General features: G+C 45.9%; 1 protein-coding gene across 7 annotated transcripts in view; it reads left to right on the forward strand.

The window, feature by feature from the left end:
• The window catches only part of MAD1L1 (mitotic arrest deficient 1 like 1), a 554,553-nt gene that overhangs the window by 428,735 nt on the left and 109,561 nt on the right, over window positions 1–16,257 (forward strand). For all 7 annotated transcript variants that reach the window (XM_073361988.1, XM_073361987.1, XM_073361990.1 and 4 more), the window contains one exon: window positions 917–1,107. In XM_073361988.1, coding sequence (XP_073218089.1) covers window positions 917–1,107 — 191 coding nt within the window. The remainder of the gene's footprint in view (window positions 1–916; window positions 1,108–16,257) is intronic.

A 16,257-nucleotide genomic window follows, 5' to 3' on the forward strand; every position in this document is an offset into this window, starting at 1 on the left:
GTCAAAGAGAAGGCAGGAGATTTTTGAATGATTCTGTTGGTTTATTGTTAAAAAGCATGAGCATTTTCTTAACTCTGGACTGCAGTGTTGATACACCAGGCTGTATCTCCAGTGTATATTTAAGTAAAGCCAATTTCTGCAATTAATGGGGGATAAATCGAGGTTTAGTTACTCAGAAGGCACCTTTGGTGAAAGATTCTTGGTAACTGATATATACGCTCTTGAAGGATTCACAGCGCTGGCAGCTCCCTTTGGAGTATTAAAATACATGGGTGAATGGCAGACAGCCCCTACGAGCCTCTTGTCCAGAGACTAGTCCAGTTAAGGCAGCTAACTGGAAGAGACAATGGTGTTCATCAGACATTTTGTAACAATAAAACCCCCTTCCACAAATCTTAAGGGATTGCTAGACAGTTTGACAATTTGAGATCAAAGCACGTACAGTCAAGTCAGGTGTACTGGCTTCCACCAGACACATTTCTGTACGGTTGTATCTGCAACTGACTAAAGAATAACAGCTTTTCTACTGCCCTGCCTCTTAGAAACATAAACCGTTGTCTTGGGATCTGTAAAGGAAACAAGAACAGAGGAGGGGAGAGTATATCTTTGAATTTTTGTAGATCATTGCTAAAAGGTAAACCAAGCAAAGAACTCCCAGTGCCCACCCCCACAAAAAACTGTGTCTCTCAGATCCCAGTTTAACTTTTTCTAATGACCCTAAAGTACATAGCTCAGCCCCATATCATCCTTCCTGAGCTGGGAGAGGGCCTCTCAGCTCCTGACTTCTCATACCTTGCTTGCTTGTTCCTTTCATCTCACTTGGCTTGGCTAACACCCTAATTACAATGTAAGATCCATTTTGTGGCAATGTAACTTATACCAAGATACCCATTTTTTCCTCTCCTCCCTTTCCTAGAGCTGAAGAAGCAAGTGGAGAGTGCAGAACTGAAAAACCAACGGCTGAAAGAGGTTTTCCAGACCAAGATCCAGGAGTTTCGCAAGGTGTGCTACACACTGACAGGATACCAGATTGACATTACTACTGAGAACCAGTACCGGCTCACCTCCATTTATGCTGAGCACCAAGGGGACTGCTTGCTCTTTAAGGTAGGCCTGGATTCCCCCACCCCACCTGACTCTGGGGTAATCGTGATCAGCATGCCAGAATGGTCTCTCCATTCTAATTGCTGAGAAATGTCAAGTTAGTAGCTCCTGTTACATGACAGTTGTTCCTCTTTGACTGCCTTCTATATTTGAATAGAATGAGAGTGGAGATGCTTCCTCCTTTTAAATAATTCTGTGAGAAGACTTTGGGTCTAATTTTTCCTCTCACTTACAGCAGAGTAAATCGGGAGTAATTTAGGCTATGTCTGCACTTAAAATGCTATAGCAAAGCTAGGTCGCTCAGCAGGGAGGGGGAATGGATTTTGAGAGATGTAGCTATGCCGATGTATGTTTTCAATGTAGACTAGCCCTCAATCAAAGTCAGTGGAGTTACAACGGTTTAGAGGAAAGGAGAATATATCTACGCATGATGGTCCAGGAACCTAGCCTCAGAACTCACCATTTTCTACCGTCAGAGAGACGTGCAACATCTTCATATCCTCTAACCTGGCCAGAAGGATGTGTGTTTAGCAGGCTACTCTTTATGCTTGATCTTGCCTCAGTGTGAGGAGAGGAGTAAATGACCTCTGAACATCTCTTCCAGCCCTACAATTCTATGATCCTGTTACCCTGGACAGGGCCTCATCCATTCGTCTGCTCCAACATTTCAGGCTATTGTTTCAAGTGGAGCTTTCTCCTGGGTTTATTTGCAGTATCCAGTGCTCGAGGGACGTTCTGACAATGTGGAATTACTAAAGCATTGAATGTGTCAGAGCTCAACAAAAGAAAATCTTAGTTACAGAAGATGAGTGAGAGAGTTGTTAGTTCAGAAATCAACAAGACGTTTAGGTGTCATTTATTTACCCAAGATTAGTTGGAATGTAAAACCAACTGCCAAAGCCAGCTACAGAAGTAAGTTTCTGTATACGTTGTTCCCCTTTTGCAAATCTTTATGAACTGCTGGAGTACAGATGATTTTTTAATTAGCTGGTTTGAACTGGCTGAGCAGTTTTCTGGCAAGAAGGGAGTGGTGGGGAATAGACATAGGCACTGAGGGCTGTTTATACATTCTAGGTTAATAGACGGTTATTTTGTAGTGCTGTCCAATGGAAATTGTTTATGATGTGGTCTTCTACCACACCACACCTTCATCGCATCCTTTTCTCCTAAAAGTCACTTCTTTAAGGAGTCTTATAAACTGTAGCCTTGTAACAGCGTAGCTGGCTCATTAAATGAAACTGGGCTCAGTTCTCCTGGTCCAGTCCACATGCTCCCAGTTGTGCCAGTTAAGAGGGTGAGACAGCACCTGAGGGCTATAAAAGGTCAGTCAGAAGTCAGACAGGAGCGGGGCAGGAGATGAGAGCTGCAAGAGACAGAATGTGGTTCCTGGGAGAAGGCTGAAGGCAGGAGAGTGGCAAGAGGGGTCTACTGGCTACGGCCTCCAAGCCACAGAGCTGGAGAAGGCTGAAGGCAGGAGGATCAGCAGGGGGAGATGCCTGCTGGTTCCAAGCTGGAGAGCCAGAACCAAGCAACACAGGGGACTGAAGGAAGGGATAGCAGGAGAGGGGCTCACCCATAGCCACCTTCTTGCTGAAGAGCTGCACCCAAGGACCAGTAAGAGGGCCATGGGGGAGGGAGTGATGCTCCCCTGGCAAGGATTCTCCTAGCACAGAGACTGGGCATTCCTACTGGGAAGAGTGGAATTGCACCCCAGAAAGAAGATCTGAGGTGATTGCTGTCCTGGCAGAGTGACGGAAGAGAACGTATAAGGAGCCTAACCATGACAGAAGACACTAGGCCATGGTGAGAACAAGGACTATATGTACACGGGTGATATGGACTATGGTTTGGGACTTTTGTCATAGACTCTTTGTACAAGGTTGTTGTAATAAACTGGCCCCCGTAGGAGTATTTTTTTAAGTAAGCGTCTGAAGTGGAGTCCATTGGGTTACCCAAGAGGGAAACTGAGCAGAGGGTCCACTTGCAGGGCTGCCCCGAGACGGCACCTGGAAGGAGGCCACTCGTTTGCAAGCCTAGATACGTTTATTTTAGGAAAACTCAAAGCGATATAACTCATGAGGTGCATGCAGGACTCTGCCATGCAAAGGCATGGCCTTTTTATGCTTTTCATCCTCCTGCCTGCCCCTGTGTTGTCATCTCCTCTTCTTGTGTTGTCTTACATTGAAATCTCTAGGGCAGGGACCCATCTTTGTTTTTGGGAAGTGCCATGACGTCTATAGCACAAATAAGTAATACAACATTCTGATGTCCTGTGCTGGGAAGTGCCACAGTGGTCTGGCTGTATGGCTAAGCTTTGGATACTGTCTTCCGTAAGAGACTGTTATCTCATAGGCAGCAGTCTTGGGTCGCTATATTAGATAACTGAGCTGTGTCATCTGAAGCATCAATTTAGTTACACCCTTACACTGGTTTAGTATCATGGGTTTTATTTCCACGTACAGTAAAACGTCTGCATCCTAATCTTCATGCTCCTCCTATCATGATACGTAAGACTTACTCTTATTTTTTGTCATTCGGTTCTAAATCATGAAGTGACATAATTAAAAACAAATCATGGAAAGCAGCCCCCGTCTCCCCTCGTGTCTCACTGTTAATGCTGGTGATAGCACTTTGCCCATCGCAGCAAGTGTCAACAGCCTAAGTTTACAATGCAGGCGGGAGCACTTTCTGCCTTTATAGAAAGTATACAGCACTAACGCACGCCAGACCCAGGAGGTCACAGAGTTTTACGGAAGAGCACTTCCCCTCACCCCATGGCCATGACAATTAGCACTTAAAATCATATCTGCTTCCAGTTGGTCCCATGAGGGCATGTGTCTTGTTTACAGGAAGAAAGAGGATGCTGGCGAAATTGAACAAGGGAGGAGGTGCAAGCAAAAGTTGCAAGGGTTCAACTTCAGCAGACTTAAGGCCAGTGTGTGCAGGGCCCAAGTCTTATTTTGTTAGGTAATGAGATTAATATTTTCCTGTCACTATACATTGGAGCCCCAAAACAAAACCCACCAGTCACAAGGCATTAACAGTGAAAATGAAGACACAAATGAGGAACCTGGGTAGGAACTAGGATAAGGCCTAGCAACAGTAAGATGCTTGGCTTCACAGCTTCTGATTTTGTCCTGGGCCTCCTGGACCAGCTGGGGAAGAGAAGCTGCAGAAGGAGAACACTCTGCCTCTTGGAAGACGCATTTTGTATCACTTTGTAGAAACTATCCTTGGACAACCAAGGAGCAGCCATGTCCCACCTTCCTTGGCTGGAAGGCACTTCACATGCATCAGATCCCTGAGGACACCTTCACCCCTTCCAGAAACAGTTGGCAGCTAAGACGGAACAATGAATTAATGTGATAACCTTAGCATCTCTGGAATCCTATGTTCAAACATGCCTTGTCATAAGTTAAATGAACATGGTTCATCCCAGCTCCTAATGGTCTTTTGTCCACATTATACCTAGCACCATATAACTTGGTACAACTAACAGTGTTTTCTGTAAAGAGGGCAATGGCTTACTAGCAGAGATGTTACAGGTAGGTCAGAGCTGAGTGCATTAGCAAAGCTGTGTGTGGGAAGATTGCATATTGCCCACCTTGATTATAGCTACCCAGTGCTCTCATTCATTTACCTCCAAATTCTTCTTCATGCCATACCACAATAAACTGGCCAGTTGTTGGAAAATACTAAGTGAGCAGAGACTCTTATAGCTAAATACTGATCTTGCTTTACTTTCTTCACTTACGGCTTCATTCCCAAGAGTTTCCGTGGAACTAAATTGGATGTCACCAGACATAGCAGGAGAAGTTTAGAGCTCCAGCATTTTCAGGAGACACCTCTCAAGAACAGTCTCCCAGAACTGCTGATTGATTTATAGGCTTCCCTTGCATGTCATACCTCATGTCCCAAAGGTGAGGAATGGGTTGCCTTTGTATAAGAAGAGCAGATTTGAAATTCCTTTGACAACAGATGCCCCACAACAAAATCTCTGAATGTTTCTCATGTCTTAACCAGTTGCATCCCCAAAATCTATTGTTCAGATTAAGAGCAAAATATATACATCAAATTCTTTCCTGGGTGAGTATAGACTGCTGATGCCCAGGTATACAATAAGGCTTGGATCCTGATTATGGCTTCTCAGTGGGGTTGTATGTTTGTGCTGTAGAATCTCTGAGCTGTAATGACTGTGGGTGTTTGTGTGCATTACATTAAGCTGGAGAGGTCACAAAGCAGGAAACACTGTTTGTATTTATTTCACTCAGGCAATTTATGGAGCAGGTTCTATATAATTAGGACCAAACAAGTCCCTTCACACTTTACAAGCTTCTGCAGCTTGTCTGTAAACTTTAGGGCACGTTTCAGTAATACAGCTGGTGGCATTTAATTTTCATTGAAACTTGAAGAGTCAGCTATGCAAGAGTAGCTACTGTAATGGATGTAACCCCTTCATAGCAGAATGAAGTGTGGGGTATTTCCAGGCAGAATTTTCCTCAGTTGTGGTTGGCCACACTGGCTAGTTGGCATCCGATGAAGTGAGCTGTAGCTCACGAAAGCTTATGCTCAAATAAATTGTTTAGTCTCTAAGGTGCCACAAGTCCTCCTTTTCTTTTTGCGAATACAGACTAACACGGCTGTTGCTCTGAAAACTGGCTAGTATGCTGTAACTTTCCAGTCAGTCCATGATGTAGAAAGTGGCTGCTGAGGTATGTGTTAGAGCAGCGGTGAATGTGTTAATCAGAATGACACGCTATGAGAATAAGAGACTGTCCATAAATGAACGCTGAATTCCAATGAATTTTTTATCAATGCGTATTGGAGATCCCTATAGACACAACAGATGAGCTCATCAAGATGAAGGATGTTACAATGATTGCACATAGGCTGGAGCATCTCAGACTTCACAGCCCTCTCTCTCTCTCTCTCTCTTTAATTAAATGCTATGAAAAGTCATGTGCAGACTCCTTTCCAGGAGTTTAGTTTCAGATGATTTTGCAGAAGGTAATACGTTATAATTATTGGGTTACTTGGCAGTTTCATATTCTGTCACTGTAGCTGGTTCGTTAGATACTTTAGTTTGTAATGCATGTTCTTTGCTTTCTGCGTAAGTAATATAGCTCAAGTCCAGGCAGTCCAACAAGAGCTACACAGGCTGCACTTAGTTTACTTACTGCCTTCATTTTTCCTGCACTAATCAATTTCTTCATAACAAATTTGTTATGTCTGATGCCTATTTCTAAACAAACAAATATTAAATGACCAAGAGAAACTGCCAAGAGTAAGCTTAGTTGACTTTTTATTAAGCTGCAGGGTGGATCACTATAGCTTAGTTGAGCACATATATATATCATGCTGTTTACCCTGTTCCCGGGGTGGATTCTGAACAAGCAGTGGGAACAGGGAGAAAACAGCAGTGGAAATTGTTAGAGGCAAAAAAAGGCTTGCTATGAAGAGAGAATGAAAAGATTTTCAGATTGTTTAGAGAAGTGATGAGTCAGAGTGGTATGAGAGGCACACACTAACGAATCGTACAGAGAAGGTAAATCGGGGGCCTTTATTTACCCTTTTTGTATTATATAAGAGCATGGGACTATCAAAAGAAGCTGAAAGACAACCCATTTAACACTGATGAAGGGAAATCCTTTCTTACACTGTGTAAATTTAACTTTTGGAACCCACTGCTACAAAGTACTGTACTGTTAAAGCTCAGTGAGAGTTAGACATTAGACATTTATGCAGCCCAAATGAGAACATCGGTCTTTACATTAGGTTAGAAAAAGGGTTATATAAACCCTTTTGCTTCAGGGCATAAAACCATTCCCTAATGGAGGAGGTTAGGCAAAACTTCCCCTGTGGGCAGGTTATTCCAAAATTGTCTGCTACACCTTTCTTGCATCTTCTTCTGAAGCATCTGACCCTGGCTACTGTTGTTGACTCGGTACTGGGCAAGATGGGCCACTGGGCTGATCCAGTATGACAATTTCCATATTCCTATGTGAAATTTGGTAGTGTTTAGAAACCTTGCTGGTTTCAGGTTTTCTGCTTGCTCAAAAAGGCCAGACCAAATTACCTAATAATCCTTGTATTAATTATTTGGACCCTATTTGGTTGACAAGCAAGTTAAAATCTCTCTAATTTTTTTTCATGATCACAGTGAGGTTACGTTCCTGATCAGGTAAATATCAGCCTATCAGCGTCTCATTCTCCCTCATTTTCCATATCCTCAGAGTCTAATCCTCTAGGATGGGGAGCTCTACCTGGTTCCACCTCTTAGTTATGATGTTCTTTGCTGCCAAACTTATCATAAGCGAGCACAGTCCCCATAGTGATTCACTGGGAAGCATCCTCGAGATGGAGCTTTTATGGGTTTAAAAGGAGACTACCCAAAATTTTAGAGAGAAAATAAAAACAGAAGCATTGTGACTTCGTATGAGAAGAATGCTAGACAGCATGGGGCTGGCACTGCTCTCTGCAAATAAAACCTTTATTCGAGTCCAGGTGGAGTGGGTTTCATGGAGTAATATAAAACCAGCAACTTCTTTGTGATGCGCTAAATTAACAGCCACCTGCACTCAGACAGGCTTTGAACCACACTTGTTTAAGTTGTTATTTAAAGGACTGGATTTAAAGATGCATAAAAAGCAGGCAGCCCTACAAAACTCCAAGGCAATCTGAAGAGCTAAAGCTGGCTTCTCATGTGGTTTACTTTTGTTTACTGAAGCAGAGTGAAGGGGGTGGAAGGAATAACAGTCACTTCACTTTGGGGGCTCTTTGATGGAAGAGGAGAGTCAGTAGGGACAGACACAGGCTGATGCTAATTGTAAATGTGGAATGTTGAAGGGTAGCTGTTATGGTGCTGCTAACGACTGGGCACAGGGAGCAGCTATGGGTAGCTTAACAGAAACTTGTTTTGCTGACGTTTACTTCTGTTCTGTCTGTGGTAATCATTGACCCTCCAACTCCCTTCTCTCAGAGTTTCCCCTCCTTTGCTTACTGCTTATAGCATTTAAGGCTGGTTGATTTATTTAGAGATTTGACAACTGTAAGCAGGATCAGTCCCCTTCCTAGTAGTGCTTAGTGCTAAATCCTCATCCCTTTTCCTCTCTCAAAATGTATGTGAATTCTGGTGTGCATGCAATGAAGGGATTTTCCCACGTGTGATGAAACTTTCCATCAGGAGGATGAACAGTGTTGATAGCCTAGGTAGTTCACATAAAGTCTTATTGATTGTTTTTGTTTCAATTGCCTTCGCAGGGTACAACATTCCGTGCAAATTGAAATAGTCCCTTCGCAGGGGGACACGTGTTACAAAGCCAAAACATGAAACAATATAAAAGTATTAAAATAACCAATAGTAAGATGGGAGACAGGATTCATAGCAGGGGGTGTGTGTGTGTGTGTTGAATGGAGAAGCCGTGAGTGAGCTGTGTGTTCCCAGAGAGTGCTCATAAAACCTTTACATCACACCCTCATGCATCCTATATGCAATACTACATAGATATGCCATGTTACAGAACAGAGGGCAGCATAAAAACCTCAGAAAATGACCTAAATTGATTGTTCTATGTCTAAAAATGATATGGTGAAGAGAGTTGCTGCTTCCTGTCACTTTGCTGCCCCTCACAGCCCACTCACCCCATGACAGCCCAGCTTCTCTCCCTGACCCCCCTCCATGCCACCTGCTGGCCTAGCCTGCCTTTTTGGTTTTCCCAGAGTTAGGGGTGGTGCGGTACCCCTGTAGGGCTAATCTTTGGATTAAGGGAAGCAGGCTGAGCACCCTCAGTGAGCAATAGTAGCATTGTCATCTTTGGAACTAAATGAGGTTATAGCGAATAAGAAGAATAACATTGCGGTTAAGTTACATACCGTGAAAAGCTGCCCTATGTCTGAGCTACCAGAATGTGTGTGGAGTCTGTGTGACTCTCATGGGTTAGCCAGAGGGATTCAGAAAAGAATTAGAATTCAGAGGTAGTTTCGAAAAGGGCTTGTTTTTAAATGTTTCCTCTGGCAAAGTTATTTAATCTTTGACCTAGAAATTAGAATAGAAATTTCAACTAGCCTATGAAAAAGTAGTTGGTTAAAGTGGGAGACAAAGTGCAACCATTTATTTGTGAAATAGACAGTTTTAATCCTTCTTTAAGTACAAATCTCAATGCAGCCTTAACTGTAGAGTAGCTAGGGCCCCTCCATAATTACTGTATATGTCTCAAGTTGAGCAGTGTAATAAGTGGATTGTTATTCCCCATCTGTCCTTCCTGTCTGAGTGTTGTGCTTGCTCGTTATATGTGGATGTGGGTGACGTGAGCTGTCAGTGGTGTGGAAGCCCTGGGGCTGTGTACATGTGCTTAGTATGCTTGCAAGATCAATTACCTCCACTTTGAACTCACCAATAGTGAGTGTCCTTCAGTAGCATGTCCCCAGCTGTTCCTTTCTTTTTGTCTGTCTCTCTCTCTCTTTCCCCTCCTCCTCTCTCCTGGGTGAGTCTCAAGAGTGAAAAGAAGTCACAGTTTTGATAGAGTGCTGTTCTTCCAACAGCCTTCTCGCACTCTTGCACACACAATCAAAAATAGCAGTGGTGCTCATCGGTGGAGCAGGACAGGCAGAGAGAGATTGATTAGAGATTGCAGGCCTCTATTAACTCCTCATTCTTGTTAATTACATGTTATTTTATTTTTATATTTTGTTTTTCAATTTCCCTGTGTGGTTTCTGAGGATTTAGTTTCTCCTCCGCTCCAGGAGGCACACGCCATTTGTGTGTGAGCGTGATGCATTAATGCCAAATGTGCTGCATTAGAATTGCAGCAAAGGTCAGTCAGGAATTTTTGTGGTCTCTGAAATCAACAGCTCTAAAACAGGAGATAGCAATCAATCTGTTGGGTTATACGAGTAAACAGTGTATTTAACCCATGCTTCATCCCCCACACCTGCCTCCATTCCACATTGGTACATCTTGTTCCTGTCCTCATCTTGCTCCGGTCACTGCGTGCTCCAATTCCTGCCCCAATCTCGATCTGACTGCATGTGTTTCTTCCTGAAATAATTACCCTGCCTCCTGACTGAGTTTTAAGTGTGTATTTTTTCCATTTTAAACTAGTCTGATCACCTCAAGAGATACAGAATCCAAAGGAGAAACCAACAGAATGTTCAGCATAGGTCTCAGGAGCCCAGTGTGGGGAACCACCAGCCCCCATCACCTTTCGATCTGGTATAGTGTCTGGTGTAAGGGAGTCCATGAAGAATACCCTCCCCGTCACTCCTTACCATGGCAGAGGGTAGAGAGAGACCCCAGTAGGCTGGTAGTCAGTGTCAGTTGACAGAATTCTTCCAGGTCTCAGAGACCGAGTCTGTGCCTACCGAGAAGAGAAGGGGATGAGTGAGGTTTTCTGAAGGACCTGCATTTTGCTTTATGGTGTAATCCAGGGGAGAATGGAGACACATTCAGGTTTCTCTCTCCATGTAGGAAATGGCTGTCATGTTTAAGTACCGATCCAGTTACACAGCCTTTGGCTTTAAAAGCTGAAAGCCATTTTCAGAGGGAGATGTGAGAACTAGGTTGTTAATGTGGGGTCACTCAGCGTGCTCTCTCTCTGTGTTTGCTCTGTAATCTTTGCTGTTAGCCATGGAGCTGCTTTCCCAAGTGCCCTGCCCCATGCTTATTCAGGCCATGATGGCAGGACCTCACAGATGGGATTGTCGATGCATCATGGATTTATTTCCTTGGGCATCTGGAGACCTCTCCAAGCAGCTCTGCCAAGTGGTTAACATGAGCTCATCCCCTCCCTCCATGCTCTCCTCAGGCTGGATTCTCTCTGTCTCTCTCAACAGAGGAACCAGTAAACAACTGGGCAGCCTTGAGGTTGTCCCTGTATGTTCTCTGCTCAGCTTGACTGCAGCCATCCAAGCACAATTTGTGACACTCCCATTGGCCTTATCTGTACGAGTGAGCACTGCAGACGTCAGCTGGCCCAGCTGAAGGACCCCTGCCTCGTTCAGCATCTGTCTCCTCCACTCCTGGCATAACAGTAATTAACCTAATTACCAATTTGCCGGTCCTTTGCACAAGTCTGATTCCTCTCCCCCTCCCCCCCCATCTCCTTTGTCTCATTAAAATGTCTCTTATTTAGTGAAATGGGCTACAATGGGAGAGGTGGGGAGCATTCTGACTGGGGAGCATCACAGGCATCTGTGGCTGTTGTTCACCAGGGTGGAGGGTTACACTGAATGGATGGGTGTTGGGAGAAAGTCACATCAGAGCAGCCAGGACTGGCATGGGGGCCTGCACTGGTGCAGGGGCGTTTGAGACTTTTAGCATTTGAGACTTCTACACTTCGATCTGGGGGTGTGATCCCCAGCTCGAGGAGACATACCAGTGCTAGCTCTGATCAAACTAGCATGCTAAAAACAGAGTGTAGCCTCGACAGCCAGAGCTGCAGGAGGGAATAGCTGCCGTGAGTATGCACCCACCTGAGATGCTAGGCATACACTTGGGGTGGCTAGCACCTTATGCCACCACAGCTACACTCTGTTTGTAGTGTGCTACCTCTGTCAGAGGTGAGTCTCCTCAAGCTGGAACTCTCACCCTCGAGCTCCAAGTGAGACGTACCCTTTGTGATCCTGTGACAACAACGAAGACTGCAGGCCAGGCCAGGGAGTCCCATGAGCTGAGCTGCCTTCATGTCAAGTATAAGTCTGAAAGAAGCGAAGTCTGTCCTGATGAGTGCTCTTAGTCAAAATAAAACTCTTTTCTTGCCAAACAACCTTTATTCCTGTATGAAAATGTGGTCACAGTCTAGTTCACCACATGCAAGCCACCACCATAATTGTATCTACCTGGTACCTTGGCTGGCTGTCTCAGCAGAGAATAGTGTCTGTATCTATTCAATATTGTGCTTGAGTGGGGTGGTCGGTATAGAGTGACCATACATCCTGTTTTGGCTGGGACAGTCCCTATTTTAAGCTGTATTCTGCTTTTTTTTCACCAAAAGTGGGCATTTGTCGCGTTTGCAACAGCAAACGGGACAAATGCCCACTTTTATCAAAAAAGTTGGGTGAGGAGGAACATGCAGGGGATGAGAGGCGATGCCAGCCCCGTGCAAAGGAGGGAAGGCAGGGCTTGGGCAGGAGGGAGGCTGGGCTTGAGTGAGCAGCATTGCCAGCTCCAACCTTGCACGCAGGGACAGGCAGGGCTCAGGTGAGGGGGTAGTACTACTCCATCATCGCACGCAGGGGGGCAGGCAGGGTGCGGGAGGAGGTAGTAGCTCTTGAAGGAGGGGGCTCAGGCTAGCCCACACGGTGTCCCATTTTCCCTTTGAGAAATGTGGTCACCCTAAGTCTGTAAAACTCTGTGACGACCCAGGTCTGATATGTGTTAGTGCTGCATACTTTCTATTCCCATCTCCGCTACTAACTTGCTTTGTGGCCTTGGACTAGTCACTTAATCTACCCATCTTTCTCCTCTTCTGTAAAATGGGTGCAGAAAAATACCCTTCACTTACTTTGTGGGAGGTTGAGAAGCTTAATTACATGTACAGCGCTTGGGGCTTTTTAGGTGAAAGCAGTGTAGAGATACCAAGTGTAAAGTGCTTTTAATAGTGAGTAGACATAGCAGACTGCTTCTTAGAGGTGCCTTCAATCCCGCTTGGGGTTGAGGGTCATTGGTGGGACACTGTGAGGAAGCCTGCTTGGTTGCTGCCTGAGCTGTTCTCTCTTTTCTGTGGATACATAGCACCTTTCAGCAGCACTAAATTCACTGCAATTTTGTTTTTTTACATCCTTAGTCTTTTCAAAGATAGTTTTCAGTTGGAGTTTGTGTGATTGGTTCACTTGAGAAGAAAGGAGATGACTCCAAGACGGATCCGGTTATGTCTACACTACAGAATTAGGTCGAATTTATAGAAGTCGGTTTTGTAGAAAGCATTTTTATACAGTCGATTGTGTGTGTCCCCACACAAATGCTCTAAGTGCATTTAGTCGGCGGAGTGTGTCCACAGTACCCCGGCAACTGTCGACTTCCGGAGCGTTGCACTGTGGGTAGCTATCCCACAGTTCCTGCAGTCTCCGCCACCCATTTGAATTCTGGGTAGAAATCCCAATGCCTGATGGGGCAAAAACATTGTCGCGGATGGTTCTGGGTACATATCGTCAGGCACCCCCTTCTCTCCCTCCCTCTGTTAAACAACGGCAGACAATCGTTTCGCGCCTTTTTTTCCTGGGTTACCTGTGCAGATGCCATACCACGGCAAGCATGGAGCCCGCTTAGCTCACTGTCACAGTATGTCTCCTGGGTGCTGGCAGACGTGGTCCTGCATTGCTACACAGCAGCAGCTCATTGCCTTTTGGCAGCAGACGGTGCAGTATGACTGGTAGCCATCGTGCTCTTTTAGCTGACCTCGGTGAAGTCAGTCGGGGCGCCTGGGCAAACATGGGAGTGACTCAGCCAGGTTATTTCCCTTTTAAGTTTCGTCTCATGGCGATTCAGTCCTGCCGGCAGTCCTACTGCACCATCTTCTAATGAGCAGCCAGGAGACGATGATGGCCAGCAGTTATACTGCACCATCTTTTGCCGAGCACCCAGGAGATGATGATGGCCAGCAGTCGTACTGCACCGTCTGCTGCCAGCAAGATGTATAAAGATAGATGAAGTGGATCAAAACAAGAAATAGACCAGATTTGTTTTGTATTCATTTTCTCCTCCCTTCCTCCTTCCCTCCTTGAAATCAACGGCCTGCTAAACCAGGGTTTTGAGTTCTGTCCTTGAGGGGGCTATTCTATTTCTCCTTGATGCAAAGCCACTCCCTTTGTTGATTTTAATTCCCTGTAAGCCAACCCTGTAAGCCATGTTGTCAGTTGCCCCTCCTTCCGTCAGAGCAATGGCAGACAATCGTTTCGTGCCTTTTTTCAGCGCAGACACCATAGCACTGGGAACATGGAGCCCGCTCAGATCACCGTGGCAATTATGAGCTCTATAGACACCGCGCGCGTTATCCAGCAGGATATGCAGAACCATAACTTGCAAGAAAAGCGAAACCAGGCAAGGAGGAGGTGACTGCAGCGCGGTGACAAGAGTGATGAGGACATGGACATCGACTTCTCACAAAGTACGAGCCCCTGCAATGTGCACATCATGGTGTCAATTGGGCGGGTTCATGGCGTGGAATGCCGATTCTGGGCTCGGGAAACAAGCACAGAGTGGTGGGACCACATAGTGTTGCAGGTCTGGGACGATTCCCAGTGACTGTGAAACTTCCGCATGCGTAAGGGCACTTTCATGGAACTTTGTGACTTGCTTTCCCCTACCCTGAAGCACAAGAATACCAAGGTGAGAGCAGCCCTCACAGTTGAGAAGCGAGTGGCGATAGCCCTGTGGAAGCTTGCTCCGCCAGACAGCTACCAGTGAGTCGGGAATCAATTTGGAGTGGGCAAATCTACTGTGGAGGCTGCTGTGCTGCAAGTACCCAACGCTATCACTGAGCTGCTGATATCAAGGGTAGTGACCCTGGGAAATGTGCAGGTCATAGTGGATGGCTTTGCTGCAATGGGATTTCCTAACTGTGGTGGGGCCATAGACGGAACCCATATCCCTATCTTGGCACCAGAGTACCAAGCCAGCGAGTACATAAACCGCAAGGGGTACTTTTCAATAGTGCTGCAAGCTCTGGTGGATCACAAGGGACGTTTCACCAACATCAACGTGGGATGGCCGGGAAAGGTACATGACGCTCGCATCTTCAGGAACTCTGGTCTGTTTCAACAGCTGCAGCAAGGGACTTACTTTCCAGACCAGAAAATAACCGTTGGGGATGTTGAAATGCCTATAGTTATCCTTGGGGACCCAGCCTACCCCTTAATGCCATGGCTCATGAAGCCATACACAGGCAGCCTGGACAGTAGTCAGGAGATGTTCAACTACAGGCTGAGCAAGTGCAGAATGGTGGTAGAATGTGCATTTGGATGTTTAAAAGCGCGCTGGAGCAGTTTACTGACTCGGTTAGACCTCAGCGAAACCAATATTCCCATTGTTGTTACTGCTTGCTGTGCGCTCCACAATATCTGTGAGAGTAAGGGGGAGACGTTTATGGCGGGGTGGGAGGTTGAGGCAAATGGCCTGGCTGCTTGTTACGCACAGCCAGACACCAGGGCGGTTAGAAGAGCACAGGAGGGCGCGATGCGCATCAGAGAAGCTTTGGAAACCAGTTTCATGACTGGCCAGGCTATGATGTGAAAGTTCTGTTTGTTTCTCCTTGATGAAAACCCCTGCCCCTTGGTTCACTCTGCTTTCCTGTAAGCTAACCACCCTCCCCTCCTCCCTTCGATCACCACTTGCAGAGGCAATAAAGTCATTGTTGCTTCACATTCATGCATTCTTTATTTATTCATCACACAAATAGGGGGATAACTGCCAAGGTAACCCGGGAGGGGTGGTGGAGGAGGGAAGGACAACACCACACAGCACTTTAAAACTTTAAAACTTGTTGAATGCCAGCCTTCTGTTGCTTGGGCAATCCTCTGGGGTGGAGTGGCTGGGTGGCCAGAGGCCCCACACCGTGTTCTTGGGCATCTGGGTGAGGAGGCTGTGGAACTTGGGGAGGAGGGCAGTTGGTTACATAGGGGCTGTAGCGGCGGTCTGTGCTCCGGCTGCCTTTCCTGCTGCTTAACCATACGCTGGAGCATATGAGTTTGATCCTCCAGCAGCCTGAGCATTGACTCCTGCCTTCTTTCAGCAAGCTGACACCACCTACCATCTTCAGCCCGCCACCTCTCCTCGCGGTCATATTGTGTTCTCCTACACTCTGACATTGTCTGCCTCCACGTATTTTGCTGTGCTCTGTCAGTGTGGGAGGACAGCATGAGGTCAGAGAACATTTCATCACGAGTGCGTTTTTTTCGCCTTCTAATCTTCACTAGCCTCTGGGAAGGAGAAACATATGCAGCTGGTGTAGGGAAAAAAAGGGAGAGTGGTAGTTAAAAAGACACATTTTGTAGAACATTGGGTACACTCTTTCATGGTAAACCTTACTGTTAACGTTACATAGCACATGTGCTTTCATTACAAGGTCGCATTTTGCCTCTTATTGAGGGTATGCTGGTTTGGTGTGAGAGATCACTCACGCAGGGCCAGGAAGCAGGATTCGGCTTGCAGGCAGCCTT

This window comes from Lepidochelys kempii, chromosome 10 (assembly GCF_965140265.1).
Source record: "Lepidochelys kempii isolate rLepKem1 chromosome 10, rLepKem1.hap2, whole genome shotgun sequence".
NCBI classification, from domain to species: domain Eukaryota; kingdom Metazoa; phylum Chordata; order Testudines; family Cheloniidae; genus Lepidochelys; species Lepidochelys kempii.